This window comes from Chlorocebus sabaeus, chromosome 16, assembly GCF_047675955.1.
Source record: "Chlorocebus sabaeus isolate Y175 chromosome 16, mChlSab1.0.hap1, whole genome shotgun sequence".
Taxonomy (NCBI): Eukaryota; Metazoa; Chordata; class Mammalia; order Primates; family Cercopithecidae; genus Chlorocebus; species Chlorocebus sabaeus.
Genome location: NC_132919.1, coordinates 32,642,192 through 32,659,534, shown reverse-complemented (window position 1 = coordinate 32,659,534; position 17,343 = coordinate 32,642,192). Strand labels below are relative to the sequence as shown.

General features: G+C 48.6%; 2 protein-coding genes across 2 annotated transcripts; one reads left to right on the top strand and one right to left on the bottom strand.

The window, feature by feature from the left end:
* Window positions 1-8,787: 8,787 nt before the first annotated feature.
* Window positions 8,788-11,995, top strand: CCL1 (C-C motif chemokine ligand 1). The gene is made up of 3 exons (XM_008011016.3): window positions 8,788-9,244; window positions 10,433-10,544; window positions 11,668-11,995. The coding sequence occupies exons 1-3, from the start codon at window positions 9,169-9,171 to the stop codon at window positions 11,768-11,770; spliced, it is 291 nt and encodes a 96-aa protein (XP_008009207.3). The 5' UTR covers window positions 8,788-9,168; the 3' UTR covers window positions 11,771-11,995.
* Window positions 11,996-14,010: 2,015 nt separating this feature from the next.
* On the bottom strand, window positions 14,011-16,716 carry CCL13 (C-C motif chemokine ligand 13). The gene is made up of 3 exons (XM_008011015.3): window positions 16,042-16,716; window positions 15,051-15,165; window positions 14,011-14,610 (listed from the first exon to the last, which is right to left on the bottom strand). Exons 1-3 carry the CDS (start codon window positions 16,115-16,117, stop codon window positions 14,505-14,507), a joined length of 297 nt encoding a protein of 98 aa, XP_008009206.1. The 5' UTR covers window positions 16,118-16,716; the 3' UTR covers window positions 14,011-14,504.
* Between the last annotated feature and the right edge of the window lie 627 nt (window positions 16,717-17,343).

Here is a 17,343-nt window from a genome sequence, read left to right as displayed (position 1 = left end):
CCAGTTTGCAACACGTTGAAGAAGGGAGAGGTGAGAAACTGGAGAGAGAGTGACATGAATTATTTCAATCGTTTGGCTGGGAAGGAAGGTGAGTGAGAGGCAGTCGTGGTAGAAGGATGGTAGTGTTGATAACCTTCTACTCAGCCAAACACCCCTTCCATCCACTCATTGTCTTCTGTGAGGCTCACAACCTCTGGTCACCTAAGCTAGAAAAAGACTAAAATCCACCTCTTATGGATGAGGACACTGATGTAGAGAGAGGCCAAGGGTGGGAGAGCCAGGACAAAAGTCAGGTCCCTATTTCCTTTTTCTTTCTCCAATGCTATTTATGGCCATGTACAAGAGGGCCTAGGAGATGGGGTGTGGGGTGTTCAGAGCCATCTGCCTGCTTTGTCACAGTTGGATATCAGAGGACCCATTCATTGAAGGTGGCTAGAAGAGGTTGCAGAGGAGACTGGTGACAGATTCCTTTAATTGAGGCTCTTACTTATTATGCAAGACACTGTGCTGGGCACCCAACACACCCCATTACTGAATCACGCCATATCTGGGTGGTATGAGGAGTCTTTAGTTGAGATTTGTTCTGGCTGGAAACAGTGGCCAAGAAGGAATCCAGATCAGCAGAATGAATGCCTTCATGTTCTTCATATCTGCCCCTTCTCCACAATCCCTTGTGCACCACCTTAGATCTGACAGCAACTCTGGCCTTTGATTGTGCTGGGGAGCAGGGGAGAGTAGCTGGGGGTGCTGTATGACTTGAGGGTTGATGTGCCACTTGGAGCTATTTTAGGGGGAAGTGAAATGCATCTCTCTGCCTCATTTAGGATATATCTTTATGTCAAGGACTTTAACAGGCCAATAAAACCATAACAGTAGGATTCTGGAAAGTTACCTTGCAAGCCAGGGCAGAGGGGACTCCAGAGAGTAACGCAATAGACACCTGCCTGGTTTCATGGCATCTTACTTGTGCTGTCTTGAAATTCTTAGTTTTTGAAGAAGAGAGTCATCATTTTCATTTTGCACTGAACCATGTAAACTATGTCACCTGTCTTGGCTAGGGTCACAGGGTGGGAGGGACATAGACTGCAGGGTCTAGTTGCATCTGGCAGGCAGCAGTCTTGACTTCAGGTGCTCCCTTGTAAACTTGGCTCCTGAAACTCACACTCTTCCAAGGAAGCGATGCTAGCCAGTCACAGCTGAGAAACAGGACCTGACTGACTTAGAATCAGCTCTTGAGAGCCGCTATAAAGATGGCTCAGGCAAACCAAGCAGGGAGGGAGGAAACACAGAACACAGAGAAATCATGACCTCTGAGCCAGGCTCTGTGCTAGAAGCCTTTGCATGTAGTTCCATATTTAGTCCTTACAACATTCCTGAGACAAAGGCATTGTTAACCCAGTTTAACAGATGATGACTCAGAAGTTTAGGGTGATGAGCAGAATTGACCAGGTACTAGTGAGTGGCAATCTGGATTAAAATGTAGATGCCTGGATAGCACGCCCTCAGAGGATGGAGGAGAAGGCCAGGAGGGCAGGTGCTGGACGGTGTGCCTGAGGCTCAGCTTCGGTTGCTGAGGGTGAGCAGTTTGAGCTTACTGCGGGATCTGTGGTCAGTTTAGTTCACTCCAGAGCCCAGGAGGCCAGACCAGGTGACAGGGGCTTCTTATGAAGTGGGCCAGGCCTGAGAAACATGGACAGGTGGAATCCCAGGGCTGTGGGCTCACGATGCATTGGGAAATGGACTGTGGGCCATGGGATGTCCCAGGCGGTTCCACCTGCCACCCCAGAAAGGGAAGGACTCCTTGGGGGACTTTCCCAATAGTTTGTGGGTGTGTCACCTCAATGATGGGTGGCCTTGTTGGTTTTAGTGGGCATATTTTGAAGTCATTGCTGCCACTTCCTGCCACTGCATCCTTGCTCTGGGGGGTGAAAATGCAGGGGCTTTCCCCCCACCACTCCCTGCAAAGGCACTGTGTTCTGGCCTCCAGGTGGGCTGTGGGAATCCTGCAGAACTTCAGCATCCTCACCTTCTCTCTGTCCACAGCGAGCCCTCCAGATAGCGGCACATGGCCAGCAAATCACAAGAGAAAGAGCCTGGCCTGGGAATTAAGAGGCGGGACTGTCTCCAGGGCCCTGTTACCAAGTCCCCACATGACGATTTGCTTTTTCTTTCTCAGCCTCAAGCTACTTATCAGTAATATGACCTGGTCTACCCCAGGTCTTCCTAAGGGCTGTTCCTGCTCTATGGGAGTAGGGGCCAGGAGGGAGAAGATGGAAAGGCACGTTCATCTAGTGTACCCCTGAGCACCAAGCTGTGCATGGTGTATGCCTGACCCCAGGGACCCCTTGGATACTCACAGAGACATTGCAAGGTGAATATTTTTGATACAGCATCAAACATCTCAAGAACCACGATGCGGAGTTCACAACACATTCTAAGTTTAAAGTGCTTGCTAAGTGTCAGATGGAAGGATTGCAAGTGTGGTTCTTAGAGTGGGTGACGGACCTAAACACCTCAAAGGCCAGGTTCAGTCCCATTAGGTTTCACTGCCTTTGAGCCTCATCAGAAGGGGAAAGGGTATTTCTGGTAACCTCCCAAGCAGGCGCCCTCCGCATGACTGCTGTTAACAGGCCAGATCCGACTGCCGGTCCCAGCAGGGATGGGCAAGGGTGACGCTTTGAGCGTGACTGGTGGGCAGGAGTCTGCCCTTGCTTGGAGATCCTGAGAGTCAGTAAATGCCAAGCTAGAGAGAGTCCCAGTGGCCATCCAGGTTAGGGGCTTTTGACAGGGTAGAGAAATGGTAGGATTGGATTATATGAGAAGCGTTTTCATTTGGAAAAGCCTGCCCTGCATTTAGAATATGGGGATCTAGAGCAGACAAGCATGTGTCTTTTTGACCAAAGCTTCCCGAATGATCCATATAAGAATCCCATTTCAAGGACAAGAGTTGCTGAATTAGGCCAACCTTCCCACTTTTTGGGTGAGGAAATTGAGGCTCAGAGAGAGGAACTTGCCCAAATCCAACAGAGAGCAGGTGGCAGAGCCAGCTCATACCCTGATTTTCACATGCTCCCATACGCAACCTCGACCCTCCTCATCTCTCACCAGAGCTCTTTCCCAGCCTCCCCAACCTGGTTGCCTCCTTTCAATATGTTCTAGCCTTTGGCACCAGCCCTCAGCCCTCACCACAAATTGGGCCACCCTGTCCTGAGCAAAAGATTAGCTCAAGCCCTCTATTGCCAACAGGATCAAGACAAAGCTCAGTAAACAGGATCTTGCACAACTGGGCCCAGCCCTCCTCACCCTTCATTTCTAGCCACCCCTTGCCATGCAGCCTCACACACCCCCAAGCTCTGAAGACAGCAGCCTACACATTTTCATATAGTGATGTCACTGTTCCCATTTTCCCAGAGAAATATGTCAGGCACTATTCTAAGTACTTTATATTTAATTTTCACAACAAGCCTATAAGCAGATGCTATTATTATCCCTGTTTATAGATGAGGTTCAGTGGTTAAGTAACTCAAAGAAGTTATGCAAATAGTGTTCAGGGAAACTGGGACTAGGCACCAGGGCATTCTGGCTTCAGACCCCACCCTCATAACCCCTGCTCACCATGCTGGCCCCTGTTCCTTCTCCCCTCCTGACAAATCCTGCCTTTATCCTTGTAGGCCCAGCTGAAAGATGTTTGCTGAATGAATGAATGAATGAATGAATACATTGTTGAACTGCAACCTGTCACTGGAATCTCAGGTGTCAAATGGTGCCCATTAGCACAAACGGAAATTGCAGTCTTCTACTACACAGTGTGGTATAACCAAGCACAGGATTTGGGCCAGAGTTTGTTATCCTGATTCCAATCCAGGCAACCTGTGTGAACTCCTGTCTGTCTACTAACCTCCAGGGTCTTCATGTCTCCTCTGTGACATGAGCTCAGCCATAGTGATGTTAAAATCTCTCCTTCTGTCTTCTTCTGCTAATAGTTACTGCACAGAGTGCGGTGTTAAACGCTGCAGCATGAAATGCTGACCGTGGCAGAGAGTCTCCTGCTCTCTGGAAACTTCTAGAGAGGAAGGAGTGTGAACCACCAGGAAATTACACTAGCGTGAGGTACCTGCTGTGAGGAGTGGGCTGGATTCACTCGGGGAGATCTGCGTTGGACAGCCTGCAAGAAGTTAGGCACATAAAGCAGGAAAGAGTATTCTAGGCAGAAGGGGCAGTAAATCCCAGTGTATGTGCAGACAGCAAGTGGGACTCTGTTGCTGCAAGTTTGCTGACTGTGCTGTGCAGGACTCTCTGAGACCAACCAAGACAGTTGCATGTCACCCTGAGCATGGTGGACCATGTTGGTGTCGGAGTCAGCAGCACATTGAAAAGCTGGGTGCCTGTGACATCCTTTGGGGCATCCCTTGGTTTTTCTGTTGCCATGAGGGGTTCTCCATGCCTCCTTCATGTTGTTGCTGAGATGTAAATAGGAGAGGGCTCCTTTAAAAAAAGAGTGCTAAATGTCAGGGGAAAAATAGGGGGAAAGGGAATGTGGGCAGAGTGTAAGGAGGTGCTGGAAAACATGAGAAAGGGCTTTGAATCCCAAGGTGTTTGGGTGCTCAGGTCCTTGCTGTGGATTTGAACTTGTGCTTGCAGGAGGTAGGGGGTCTGGTGCAGACTTGACCCTAGAGGACACCCTGCTTAGGCGCACAATGACACAAACCTTGGTGTGAGTGTCAAGCAGCACCAGATGAGAAGGGAAAGAGACCAGGAAATGGGCCCCAGTGGGAGAGAGGGTGGCACTGCCTGGATTCATGCGCTGATGCTGAGAGTGGTCCAGGATGGAGGGGAAAAGAAGGACACAGTTTCATTGAGCATCTACTATGTGTCCGGCCCTGTGGTGAGCATTTCTGCACACTCTGCAGCTCACAGGACATTATCTGTCTCCTTGAAGCACTAACCTCGACTTAGCACAATTCCCAATACCAGGGCCTATGTTTGTCTTGTCCCGCTGTGGTATCCCCAGTGTCTGGTACATATTAGGTGCTCCATGATGATTTTGAATGATCCAACTTTTTATTTTCCTCTCCCTTCCCTCCTCTTAAATCTCACTTGATCCTTCGGATAACGTCAAATAAATGTGTTTGAGGTTCGGGAAGTTTGTTTATTTATTTTTATTATTTTATTTTATTTTATTTTATTTTATTTTATTTTATTGAGACTGGAGTATTATTCTGTTGCCCAAGCTGGAGTGCAGTGGTGTGATGTTGGCTCACTGCAACCTCGGCCTTCAGGGTTCAAGCGATTCTCCTGCCTCAGCCTGGGGAGTTTATCTTAAAAACAATGAGGAGAGTTGTGCCAAGTCCAGTTAGCTGTGGAGCTTACAATGAGAGAGCAAAGGCTCAGAAAGTGTAAATTACTTGCCTAGGGTCAAGTGGTGGAGCTGAGATCTGACCCAGTTGTGTCTGACTATCCTGCATTTCCTCTATAGCTTGCTTCCTCCCTAAGTGAGGGAACCCAGAAGACTTGACCCCAGAGCTGGACAAAGCAAGACCAGTATTTCTGTGCTTGTATGATGCTGGGTAAATGACTTCTCCCTTGTTGGTTTCTATGCCCTGATCTGCAAGGATCAGGCTGAACTGTAACTGCGAGGCGAGCAGGCAGGGCCAAGCCCCAGGCCACTCGGGCCATCCAGGAGGAGGAAAGAGGGCTGGAACGCTCCTGGACACCTTTGGACTCCACTGGGCGCTGCTGGAAGAGATGTCTTAAGAGGCAGCTGCGTGGGCTAAACTCTATCTTGTCTCTACCTATCCTCTTTTATTTGGTACTTATTTCATAAAAGATGACTAAGAAAACCTATCTCCAGGCAGTTCTGATTTTCAAATTTCTAACGAAGAAATGTGTTCATATGAATAACTTGTTCAGTGTTTATTCTGAGAGCATCTCTTATACATCAGTCCATCCTATGCCATCTGTCCCAGCTTGCTCAGTTACACAACTATTTAATTGAGTTATTACTTGGTCCTAGTCTTTGTGCTAGAGCCTAGAGAAGTCTGTGCCCTTGGCAGTCACGTTGGGGTGGAAGAGACACCCATGAGAAACATTACGCTCCTGTGTGATAAGAGCCTCCAGCCAGTTCCTTCCATGTGCTGAGGGAGCCTGGAAAGGAAAAGCATGACTAAATCTTGCTGTTCTCTTTTTGCCTGTGCAGGTCTGACTGTGGCCACAGTGAGGCGGGGGGAGGGGAAGCGAGTGGTGGAGAGGGCAGCCCTGTTTCCCTTCTTGATTGGGCTGGCCAACAACCCCAGGAGGAGGGGAAGAGCAAAGAATTTCCAAGGTGGCCACATTTTCCCCTGTCTGTTTCCTGCATCTAAAGGACCTGCAGTTACATTAGGCTGATTGACCACCCGCTTGTGTCTTCTCTCTCTCCTGACACCCTATGGTAAAGGCAGAAAAAAGTATTCATCTCTTGTAGAAATACCATTCGACCCAGCAATGCCACTCCTGGGTATATACCCAAAGGAATATAAATCATTCTATTATAAAGATACAGGCACATGAACCTTCATTGCAGCACTCTTCACAATAGCAAAGACATGGAATTAACCCAAATGTCTATCAATGATAGACTGGATAAAGAAAACGGTACACCCTGCACATGTGCCCCGGAACTTAAAAGTTGAAAGAAAAAGATGGATGAATAGTGCATAGTAGGATGAATAGCACATAGTATTTATTCATCTCTAACGACAAAGAGAATAGGATAGAGACAACAGTAGTTTGTGGTTTCAACCACTTTTCAGGTGGCAGGAAGCAGTGGAAAGGATAAATGGTACTTGGTTGGTCTGAGCAGAGGAAGTTAGTTGTAGACTGTGCAAAAAGTGTATTCTCAGAGGCAGTTGCACATGAAGATGAAAAGACCAGGGCTCAAGTTCCATTCTCCCTGAGGTCAGCATGACCTTGGACAAGTTACTTTCCTCTCATTTCATCATAATATGAAGTGATCATACGAGATATGTGATTCTTATCTTCTGGTGTCTGAGAAAATTACCTGGAAATTTTTTCTTTCCAACATGTACAGACACATGTGTTTTGATTCTGATTCTGAAATGGGACTAAGATATTCAGATTTGTGCAAAAGCTCTCCCAAAAAACTTTAAGAGCCATTGTTGTAGATAGTCTGAAAGAGGCCTTTCAACTTGGACATTTCCATGTTTGGAGGGTGGACTAAAGGAAAGTGTTGCAGGAATTATATGGCGATCCAGCCATGAGGGTTCTCACAAGAGGCTGAGATCCTATCTGCTAGATATGACAGAAGTGCCTTTGTGGAGACAATGACATTTGCAATGGGTAGGATGTTCACAGAGGGAGACAGAGAGGTGGGCTCTGCAGGTGGAGGTTACAGCAGGAGCAAAATCCCAGAGATAGGACAGCAAGTGGCAGTTATTTGCAATCAGGAATTGCAGTTAACCAAATGTGCTGGCATCCACTGAGGCATACAGACAGTGTGGAGCCACTGCGGGTTTTTGAGCTGAAGAGTGCACAATCAGTCTAGCTGTCACTCTATATGATGCACACAGGCCTCATGATTTCAATGCCTAGATTTGGCTCAGCTACTTTTTCTTGAGCACCTACTATGTGCTCTTTATTCCAAGCACTGCATACATCTTCATGACCCAGTCTTCTCTGTAATGTACATCCACATCTCTCTGCAACCACTCTCTCACTCCTGTCACTCTCCTTGGACCCTACACTTCTGCTTTTCCTGATGATTTGAAATGAAATGTGCTCCCTTATGCCTTGTTGTCCTCATACAAAACCCTGCCTCTACTTGGCATTCCCCTCTCCACATCAGCACATGGGAGATGTTGCTTAAAGAGCGTTCTCCTGGCTGGGGTGGTGGCTCACACCTGTAATCCCAGCACTTTGGGAGGCTGAAGCAGGAGGATTGCTTGAACCTAGGAGTTCAAGACCAGCCTGGGGAACACAATGAGACTCCATCTCTATGCAAATACAAAATTAAGAAAAGAATTATCTGGGCAAGGTAGTGCACACCTATAGTTCCACCTACTTGTGAGGCTGAGGCAGGAGGATCGCTTGAGCCCAGGAGTTTGAGGTTGCAGTGAGTTTGCGCCACTGCACTCCAGCCTGGGCAACAGAATGAGACTCTAGAAAAAAAAAAAGGGAAAATTCCCTGGCTGAGGCGGGAGGATCGCTTGAGCCCAGGAGTTTGAGGCTGCAGTGTGTTTGAGCCACTGCACTCCAGCCTGGGTGACAGAGTGAGACTCTAGAAAAAAAACAAAAAGGGAAAATTTCCCTGGCAGGACTCTCAGATGCTGGTGAGCAGCTCTCAGTCCTCTCTGTAACCCCGATATAACGCATCTATCACTGTGCTTACACTGGGTGCCTTTCACTTGTTTATCTGTGAGTTGAAGAGAAGTGGCTCGAGGTCAGGCAGTGCTCCTCATTGATAACTGCCTTCCCTGGGGCTAACCAAGGACTTAGAACAGAATAAGCTGTTGAAAAGTGTTGAGGATTGAAAAAAAAAAAAAAAAAAAGAAAAAAAGAGAAATGACCAATATCTAGGCCAGTCACTTGACATAGAGAATGTTATTTAATTCTTATCGCACATCCTTGAGACATGCATTGCTATTTGCATTTTGTGTGAATATGCATTTGGGTAAGTTTATGTAATCCCTCCTCTGCAGAACTGGGATTCAAATGCAGGTGTATCTCTGCTCAGGTCCCAACACTTCTACCCTGAAGCAGCAGTACATGCCTGGATGGAATGACGTAGGGTTGGATAAGCCACACACAGGCCACTTCCTCTCACTTACTTTTCTTTGCTTCCCACTCAACCAGGGCAGTTCCCACGCACTTTTTCAAGATTCTTATCTGCTCCCACACTTGGGGAAGTTCCCAATGCAACCTATCAATCCATCACCACAAATAACACCCAGGAGAGGTGGGGAAAGGAGTTTACCACATGGTCACTGGGTGTGAGCAACTGTTCCCTGTCCCTATGGCTTCCCACTTGTGGCTCCCACCATGGCCTGGAGTTTTGGGGGGAGTTTTTTCAAACAATAAAAGCCCTCGGCATCTCAGGATGGCACAGTGGTGAGCTCTTAGCTTCACCAGGCTCATCAAAGCTGCTCCAGGAAGGCCAGAGCCACACCAGAAGACATGCAGATCATCACCACGGCCCTGGTGTGCTTGCTGCTAGCTGGGATGTGGCCACAAGACGTGGACAGCAAGAGCAGTGAGTGTGGCAGGCATCCCTTTGTGTCTCTCTAGGGAGGGCAGAAACGTGGTCAGCCACTCTGGGGTTGGAGCAGGCCTCCTTGAACTCACCAACTCAGTCTCCCCTCTTCCTAGCTAAAGACGAGGAATGGTGAACTTGGACGGGCTAGGGGTGAGGGCCAGTAGGAGAACCATGAGTTGGGGCAAACACAGAGAACTGAACTGCCAGCTTCAGTACAAGGAGGCTCTGCTTCATCCAGACCCAAGGGAGGGAACCTGTGAGGTTACTTGGGTAAAGCGGGGAGGCCCGAGGTCCAGGGGAGGGCCTGAGTGTAGCTTCCACAGTGTGACAGACACAAAGCAGAGTCTGAAGGCAAGACTGGGCTCTAACAGTTGGCTACTCTTGGGCAAGTCACTTTAGCTCTCAAACTCTGCTTTCTCTGTCAGTGAAATGGAGTTGATTATGGCCGCTCTCCAAGGCTGTCTGGAGAGTACCAACCTAGTAAGAGGCATGAAAGGGGTTGCAAACAGAAAAACTAGGAGGAAGAAGCTGGGGTTGGAATGCAGGTCTCTTGCGGGGTGTGGTGTGGGAGGAGAATGCACAAATGAACAGAGTGGGGGTTGGGGGCTGGGAAAGAGCCGAGGGCCAGGGCAGGAGGGGATTCAAGAGATTGAGTAGGGCAGCTAGCTAGTTCCTGGGAGCTCTTCCCTTGTCATCTCATCAGCTTGGAGTCCTCAAACAATTCCTAATCTTCCCCAGATCAGGTCTGTGAACTGTGGACCACCGTGTCCTGCATCAGAGTGACCAGGTCCCCGGGGTGTGGGGCCCAGGGCCCTTGGACATGAGTATTGGGGTAGAATCATGCATATGCAGTGAAATACCAAAACTGGATAAGCCTTTAGAAACCAGGCTCCAAAAAGTCTTATTTTACAGATGGGAAGTCTAGGGCTGGGATGAAGGCACATCTTCCTCAAAGCCATTCAGCTGGGGTGCGGGGAGCTCAGATCTGAACCCCAATCTTCTGACTCTTTACCTAGCCCCAGAACGAGGTGGCTGATGAGACAGAGCCATGCCAGCACCCTCCAGATGTGGTCCCCAAACCAGGGCTTGTCCTGGGAGGTGATTTTTTGCTTGTTTTTTAAAAAGTGTGCTACAGGTGAGAGTTTGAGAAATGGATGCAAACCATCGTTTGTGTTCCTCTTCCAGTGCAGGTACCCTTCTCCAGATGTTGCTTCTCATTTGTGGAGAAAGAGATTTCCCTGCGGGCAATCCAGTGTTACAGAAATACCAGCTCCAGCTGCTCCAATGAGGGCTTAATGTAAGTGATCACCTGCTCAATCTCTCCCTAGAGCACAGAACCCCGCCAGCCTGGAATTAGAAGAGTAGACACTAGATGACAGTATTTTACCAGAATAAGGTTTCTAAACCCAGAGTTGCCAGCATCTGGGTGCAAACCGCGCTTGGGCGCTAGAGGGAGCACGGAGCTTCCTAGCAGGTGTGAGGAAGGATGCATCTGTGCTCCTGCTGTGACTTGTGTTTCCTGAAACTCCAAGGTGCCAAGTATTACATCCCAGCATTATGAGCTAAGAGGAAGGAATTGTTTAACAAAAGGACAAGGGGTTATTGTGCACTAGGAAGAGCAAGGGAACCAGGATTAGTTCTTGCCTCTAGATTTGGAACCCATAGTCTTGGATGACCATGGACAGGTAACTCCTTTGTACCTAATTATCTGCGTATCATTCTGTATTTCTTATCTGTGAAGGGGCATAAACATAGCTGCATCACAGGGTCTTTACAAACTTAACTGGGGTAGCTTTCACATACCAGTCAGTATTTTAAGGCTTTTTTGTGTATATTCTCTCTGTCGATCCTCTTGGGGTACATATTTTTGTTGTCATGAAAAGTGAGGTTCAGGAAGGTAGAGATATTTGTCTAAGATCAACCAGATAGTAAGAGACAGAATTGGTCTATAGATTGGACAATCGTCCAGTTTAGGAAGTAGACAGATCAGAAGAGAAAAATACACAAACACACAGGCACACACACACACACACGCACCAACACACGAGTCCAACGCAACAAGTAAGGCCCCAGATGGACACAGAAACATTAAAGTTGGAGCGGAGAGCTATTCTAGGATGGGAATTTCTCATCCCACCTAATCATCAGAATGTTTTCAGGCTCTTCAGCCCCACCCTGATACACCAAATTGAAACCAGGAGAGGGGTCCAGGAAGCTCAATTCATAAGCTCCCGGTGCTTTGGCTGTTCCCCACCGTGCAAACCACACATCCTGTACAGCAACTTCATTTACAGAGGGGAGCCCAAGGCCCAGCAAGAGCAGCTTAGGGGACCTGGCAGCCGGAGGAGGCGGGGCTTGTGTGGTGCTCACCCAGTGGTGGCTTGGGTGGTTCAGCCTTCTCTCTTATTCTCTGTTCACAGATTCAAGCTGAAGAGAGGCAACGAGGCCTGCGCCTTGAACCAGGCTAGATGGGTTCAGAATCACATTAAAAAGCTGAGCCACTGCCTGCCAAAAAGAAAATGAGCAGATTTCTTTCCATTATGGGCTCTGGAAACCACGTAGCTTCACCTGTCCCGGAAATCCCCAGTCCTATACCATTCCTTCTGCCCCGCTTTTGCTGGGTCACAGAGGATCTGCTTGGTCTTGATAAGCTTTATTGTTGCACTTTATACATTTAAATTATAGAATTATCAACCCCCAGCCCTCTGTGTCTCTTGGATTTCAGAGTGAAAACTTGATTGAGAGGTGGAAACCAGGGGCAGAAGGATGGGGCAGGAGGGAAACATGTTGTACCTGGTGCCAGGGGAACTGAGCTAATAAGTGACTCAGTACCTCTCAGTGACTGCCTTTGTCCTTGGTAAGCTTTGACTCGGGGTGGTGGTGCAGATTCTCTGCCTCTAGATTTGGCTGCCAAGAGGGGTACAGTGGAACAGAAAGTTGGGGTTCACAGCTGGGTCCACATTTGGGTGCAAGACCCTTCTCCGTAAGAAGAGAAAAATACACACACACACACACAGGTGCGCACACACACACACACATGCACCAACACACGAGTCCAACACAACAAGTAAGGCACTTCTCCCTAAGAAGAGAAAAATACACACACACCCACACACACACACACAGGCGCACACACACACACACACACACCAACACATGAGTCCAACACAACAGGTAAGGTCCCAGATAGACATAGAAACATTTCTCTGCCCAGCGGCCTCGGGGGGTGATGTTATCACCAAATCACAGCTGCCCTAGCTGGAGGGGATCTTGTGAGGTTGTCTGCCTGTAAAATGTTGCTAAACCCATTTTACAGATGAGGTGACTGAGTGCTAAAGAGAGATGCAGCAATTCAGGGGCAGATCTGGTGTTAGAGCCCAGGGCCGTTGCCTCCCAGGATAACTCCTCCAGGTGTCCCAAATTGCCAAGTGTACTGCCTGACGCAGCGTGGTACCAGATCTGGGGGACAGGCCCTGCTGCTGTCAGCAGTGCCCATCTGTCCTTGAGGAAGATCTCGGTGGGTGTCCAGGCATGGGTGGGTTCCGAGTCTGATTGAAATGCCCACCCAGCTTATCTGGAGGAGTGCGGCTGTCTGGACGAGCAGGAGAACCCTCGGTGGACACATAGGAAGAGGAGGCCCGATGCCTTAAAAGGGACATTCACAAGCTCCAATTTGTGCAACGTGTGATTCAAGGAAGAATAGCCAAGGAAGGAAATATTTTTAGGTCTTGGGGTTGGCACACCTTGATCTTTAAAGGTCACTTTTAGAGGACAAAGGTCTCATGCTGTGTTTCCCTCATTCCCCATTCAACATGTCACACATCTGGTCCAGTCTTCTTAATCTGTTTCCTCCCCTCCACCCCCATGACTGCCCTTCCTCAGCCCTTATGACTGCCCCCCATCACACATCTGGCCGTCTTCTTTATCTGCCTCCCCTCTTCCACCCCCATGACTGCCCTTCAGCCCCTATTTTCTCTTGCTTGGACTATTGCAGTAGGCTGTTTTCAGCCCTCCCTTCTCAACTCCATCTTATCCACAGCCAAAAGCTACTCTTCCTGGCATCCATTCTTCCCTCTGGATAACTCAAAAACCTTCACACCTTCCTCCTGCCTTCAGAACTGAGTCTAAATTCCCCACCCTGATATTCTAATTCCTCTAGAACCTGCCCTCAACTTTCCTTTCTACATATCTCCAACTTTTACACTCTAGAAACCCAAATCTGAGCATTTGGGGATATTCCTCCCAGGCCCTCTCCCCACATTGCCCTCTTGGACCTCCCCTAAAAGAATCTTTGCTATGACCACACTTTCCCATCCTCTAAGGTCTGTTCGGCCCAAGTGCCCTCTTCCCTACCAAGCCTGAGGCTCACTAGGACTTGGTCATCTGGTTTCCCTCTGGGTGTCAGGTGCACATGAAGTCTGAATCACTTGCTGCTTCGAGTGGGGAGGCATAGATTGGGGTGGGAGACTAGAGGGGGAGGGAGGGGTTTACTTTTGGCAGGAGTATGATTTTAAAGAAAGAAATGAACTGAATATGAAACTGATGAGTTGCGAGCCAGGAGCGCCCATGCTGAGGACTGGAGCCATTGTTCCAGAACAGCCTGGGCTGGTGAGGTAGGCCCTCCCTGAAACTCAGATGAGCCAGGCTAGCCTCATGGCCAGGGCCTCTGTACATCCGCCATCCACTGGCATGCTCTGTCATCCACCCACACCTCCTAGAGCTCCTACTGGTTGGAAGTCACTCCTGAAGAAAACACCACTGTGTAAGAGATTTTAAATAAAGTGTATTTTCTGTAAAATGTCAGCAGTCCTACCATTGCATTCATCTTTCCACAATAACATATTTAGCAATGCCTCACATTCACCTCCCTACATTGGGAGGATGCATTGCCTCCCAACATTGCAGCATCCCTTCATGTCCATGACTCCCACAGGCACGCTCTCAACCTCTGGGAGCCGAACAGAAACCCACTGCTAGCAGCTCACAGTGGAAGGGAAGGGGGCTTACAGACAGCAACCAACTTGCTCAACGCCTTGCTTTAAAAAAGATCACCAATACTCAAATAAACTCCAAACCAGCAACAAGTCATATAATAGCCAATATTACTTAACACATAGTACATTTTCAATCACAAAACAGAATGCATTCTATTTGAAAATTATGGTAGAAATATTCCAAAGTATAGAAGAGGAGGCCGGAGGAGAATGGAAAAGTCATTTCACATACTCCCACTTGATTTCAGTGGGGGTAGGAGAGTTCAAGTCTTCAGCGTGTGAGCTTTCTGGCCCAGGTGCTTCATACAATTCTGGACCCACTTCTCCTTTGGGTCAGCACACATCTCCTTGCCCAGTTTGGTTCTGAAGCTGTGGAGGAAGGAAAACTGGCTCAGTTAGATGGAACCCTTTGAGGGTTTACCTAGGAGATGACACACTGGGCTCTAAACCTGCCTGACCCACCTGCTACAGGTGAAGAGGCACCCCTACGGGACAGGAAGTAGGAGGTGTGTGGACAGAAGGGGTCTCTGGAGGCAACCAGTGCTCTTGCTGCCCCTGGGAAACTGATCTTGGCATCTGCTAAACGGTGTGGCCTGGTGCCCATCCAGCAAGCAGGGCACGGGAAATTATAGGCCCTCTTCGGGCCTGTTGTGCAGCCAAAATAGGAGGATTTGCATCACATAGTCTGGTTAGATCTCATCCTGAGTAAGATCCCAGGTCAGTCTGATGTCTGTCTCCTGGGGCAGAACTTTGAACTGGGGAATGTGGGGTTGGGGAGGAGCCAGGTGAGCAGGGACTTTTCTACCCACATGACAGCCTTCTGGGGACACCGGCTGGTGGTGATGCGATAGCTCTTCAGCCTCTGCAAGGAGATCTTCTTACTGCTAAATGTGAAGCAGCAAGTGGATGGGACGTTGAGTGCATCTAGAAATAGTTACAAAGAAAAAGCTTTGAGAATATGTTAGGCTTTTCTCAGCTTGAATACAGCAGGGAGCATCTGTATGGAATGCAAAGCAAAGAGGAAGAAGTAGATCTTACCCACCTCCAAGCCCAGCGCTCCCGCCCTAGACCCGGAGGTGAGGTGGGACCTGTGACATGGGCCTCAGGATCTCAAAGGCTCAGCTGCATGGTGAGGACATGTCACTGCCATCTAGGGGGAGGCCACGGGCAAGGCCAGTGGGAAAGGTACTGGGTGTGGTCCCAGATGTGCAGAGTTTGGGAAAATCAGATGAGGTCAAAGACAAGGCCCTAAATTTGGAGTCAGAAGCTTAGGTTTCATTCTTGCTCTGGGATAACCTGGAGGTGGGCGGGTAGGGTCCCTTCTGTCTCCAACATGGGCTTCAGCTTTCTATCTTTAAAATTAGATGTTAAAGTGAACCTCTGAGGAGCCTTACTATTCTGGTGGGCTTAGAAGTGGGGCACTTGGCTGGGCATGGCTGCTCACGCTTGTAATCCCAGCACTTTGGGAGGCCGAGACGGGAGGATCACTTGAGGTGAAGAGTTTGAGACCAGCCTGGCCCACATAATGAAACCCCTTCTCTACTAAAAATACAAAAATTAGCTGCACGTGGTAGCGGGTGCCTGTAATCCCAGCTACTCAGAAGGCTGAGGCAAGAGAATCGCTTGAACCTGGGAAGCGAAGGTTGCAGTGAGCCAAGATCTCACCCATGCACACCAGCCTGGGCAACAGAATGAGACTCGATCTAAAAAAAAAAAAAAGTGGGAGCACTTGGGCTTAGGTCTTCCTTGAAGAGAGAAACAGAGGGAAAGAGAGGGAGAGGGGAGGTGATGGTGACTTACCTGGCTGAGCAAGTCCCTGGGGATTGAAAGCTACTGTTATAAGCAGCAGGCACAGAAGCGCTGCAGAGACTTTCATGTTGAAGGGTAAGAGTTGGAGATTTCACAATGTTCCTTTGCCTCTCTGCTCCTCTGGCTGTTCTGCCTGCCTTTTATAGGGAGTGGGGAGGCTTGGAGCTCTCAGAGGACCTTGGCCTGAGTAGGGTGTTGACCAAGTCATGATGAAGGGGGATCCTGAATCTGCTGAGCTGGAGCTGGGCACCAAAAACTTTTTCAGGAAATGCAAGAGGGAAGCTGAGGGCTGAAGCAGCATGGCATGGCTTCCTTCTGGCTGTCCAGGCCACAAGGAGCCAGGGAGGAAAAAGGGACACAGATGTGCCCCGCCACTCACCATGGGAAGCCGTCCAAGGAGCTGTTTTCTGCTTACTTTCTCTAGCAGAAAAAAGAAAAACAATGAAAATTAACTCCTGTAGAGAAAAGAGGGCTATGCTAAGGACTCTGTTCATGTTATATATTTAGTTTGAGGAGGTACGTACCATTATGATCATGCCCATTTCATAGATGAGGAAATGGATGCAGAGAGATTAAATAACTTGACCAAAGTCTTCTGGGAAATGAGTAGGAAAGCTAGAAGAGAAAGCTAGTCTGCTTATATTTTATCACCAAGGTAGTTTTAAACTTTCGTTTAGCTGCAGAAGTCTTTTTCCAGTCAACTTTTATGTGGAAGTCTAATATCTGAAACAGATTAAGTCAGGTTCTGATGACAGGGCCTCCTTACATTCCATAATATGACCCCTTCTGCCCCTCAGGCCCAGAGGGACATGGTTCAAACATTTCTGACTGATGCGAGCCCCCTGTTTCCAGGAAGGACCATTGGGTTTCTGGAGCTGTTGATGGGAGGGTTGGGGTGGTCCTCAGAGCAAAGAAGTGAGGTGTTTGGCCCATTCCTGGGCTCTTCCTGCGAGGGGCACATACCTGGGAGCTGGGAGTTGGGAAGGGAATGGCTTAGAATGGTTGAACATGTCCCTTCCCCACTCATCCCTAGCTCCAAGACTTGGCACAATTTTTGTGCCTTCCTGGAACACTCATCCCTCTGCATTCCACTCTAGCAAAATAAGCCCAGGGAAAGTAAAGGGAAGAAATAAACAGCTAGGATTAGAGAAATAGGAAACAATAAATATTAGAAAGGATAGATGAAGCCAAAAGTTGGTTCTGTAGCCTATAATGAAGCTAAAACTCTCCTGAACTGACCATGAAAAAAAAGAAAAAAAGGGGCCGAGGCCAGGGGGATCACTTTAGGTCAAG

Excerpts from the sequence above, each read along its gene's own strand:
- CCL1 (XM_008011016.3), top strand. The coding sequence starts at position 9,169 with ATGCAGATCATCACCACGGCCCTGGTGTGCTTGCTGCTAGCTGGGATG. Across the intron at positions 9,245-10,432 it reads AGACGTGGACAGCAAGAGCA|TGCAGGTACCCTTCTCCAGA; the intron begins GTGAGTGTGGCA and ends TTCCTCTTCCAG. Across the intron at positions 10,545-11,667 it reads TGCTCCAATGAGGGCTTAAT|ATTCAAGCTGAAGAGAGGCA; the intron begins GTAAGTGATCAC and ends CTCTGTTCACAG.
- CCL13 (XM_008011015.3), bottom strand. The coding sequence starts at position 16,117 with ATGAAAGTCTCTGCAGCGCTTCTGTGCCTGCTGCTTATAACAGTAGCT. Across the intron at positions 15,166-16,041 it reads CCAGGGACTTGCTCAGCCAG|ATGCACTCAACGTCCCATCC; the intron begins GTAAGTCACCAT and ends AACTATTTCTAG. Across the intron at positions 14,611-15,050 it reads TGTCCCCAGAAGGCTGTCAT|CTTCAGAACCAAACTGGGCA; the intron begins GTGGGTAGAAAA and ends CTTCCTCCACAG.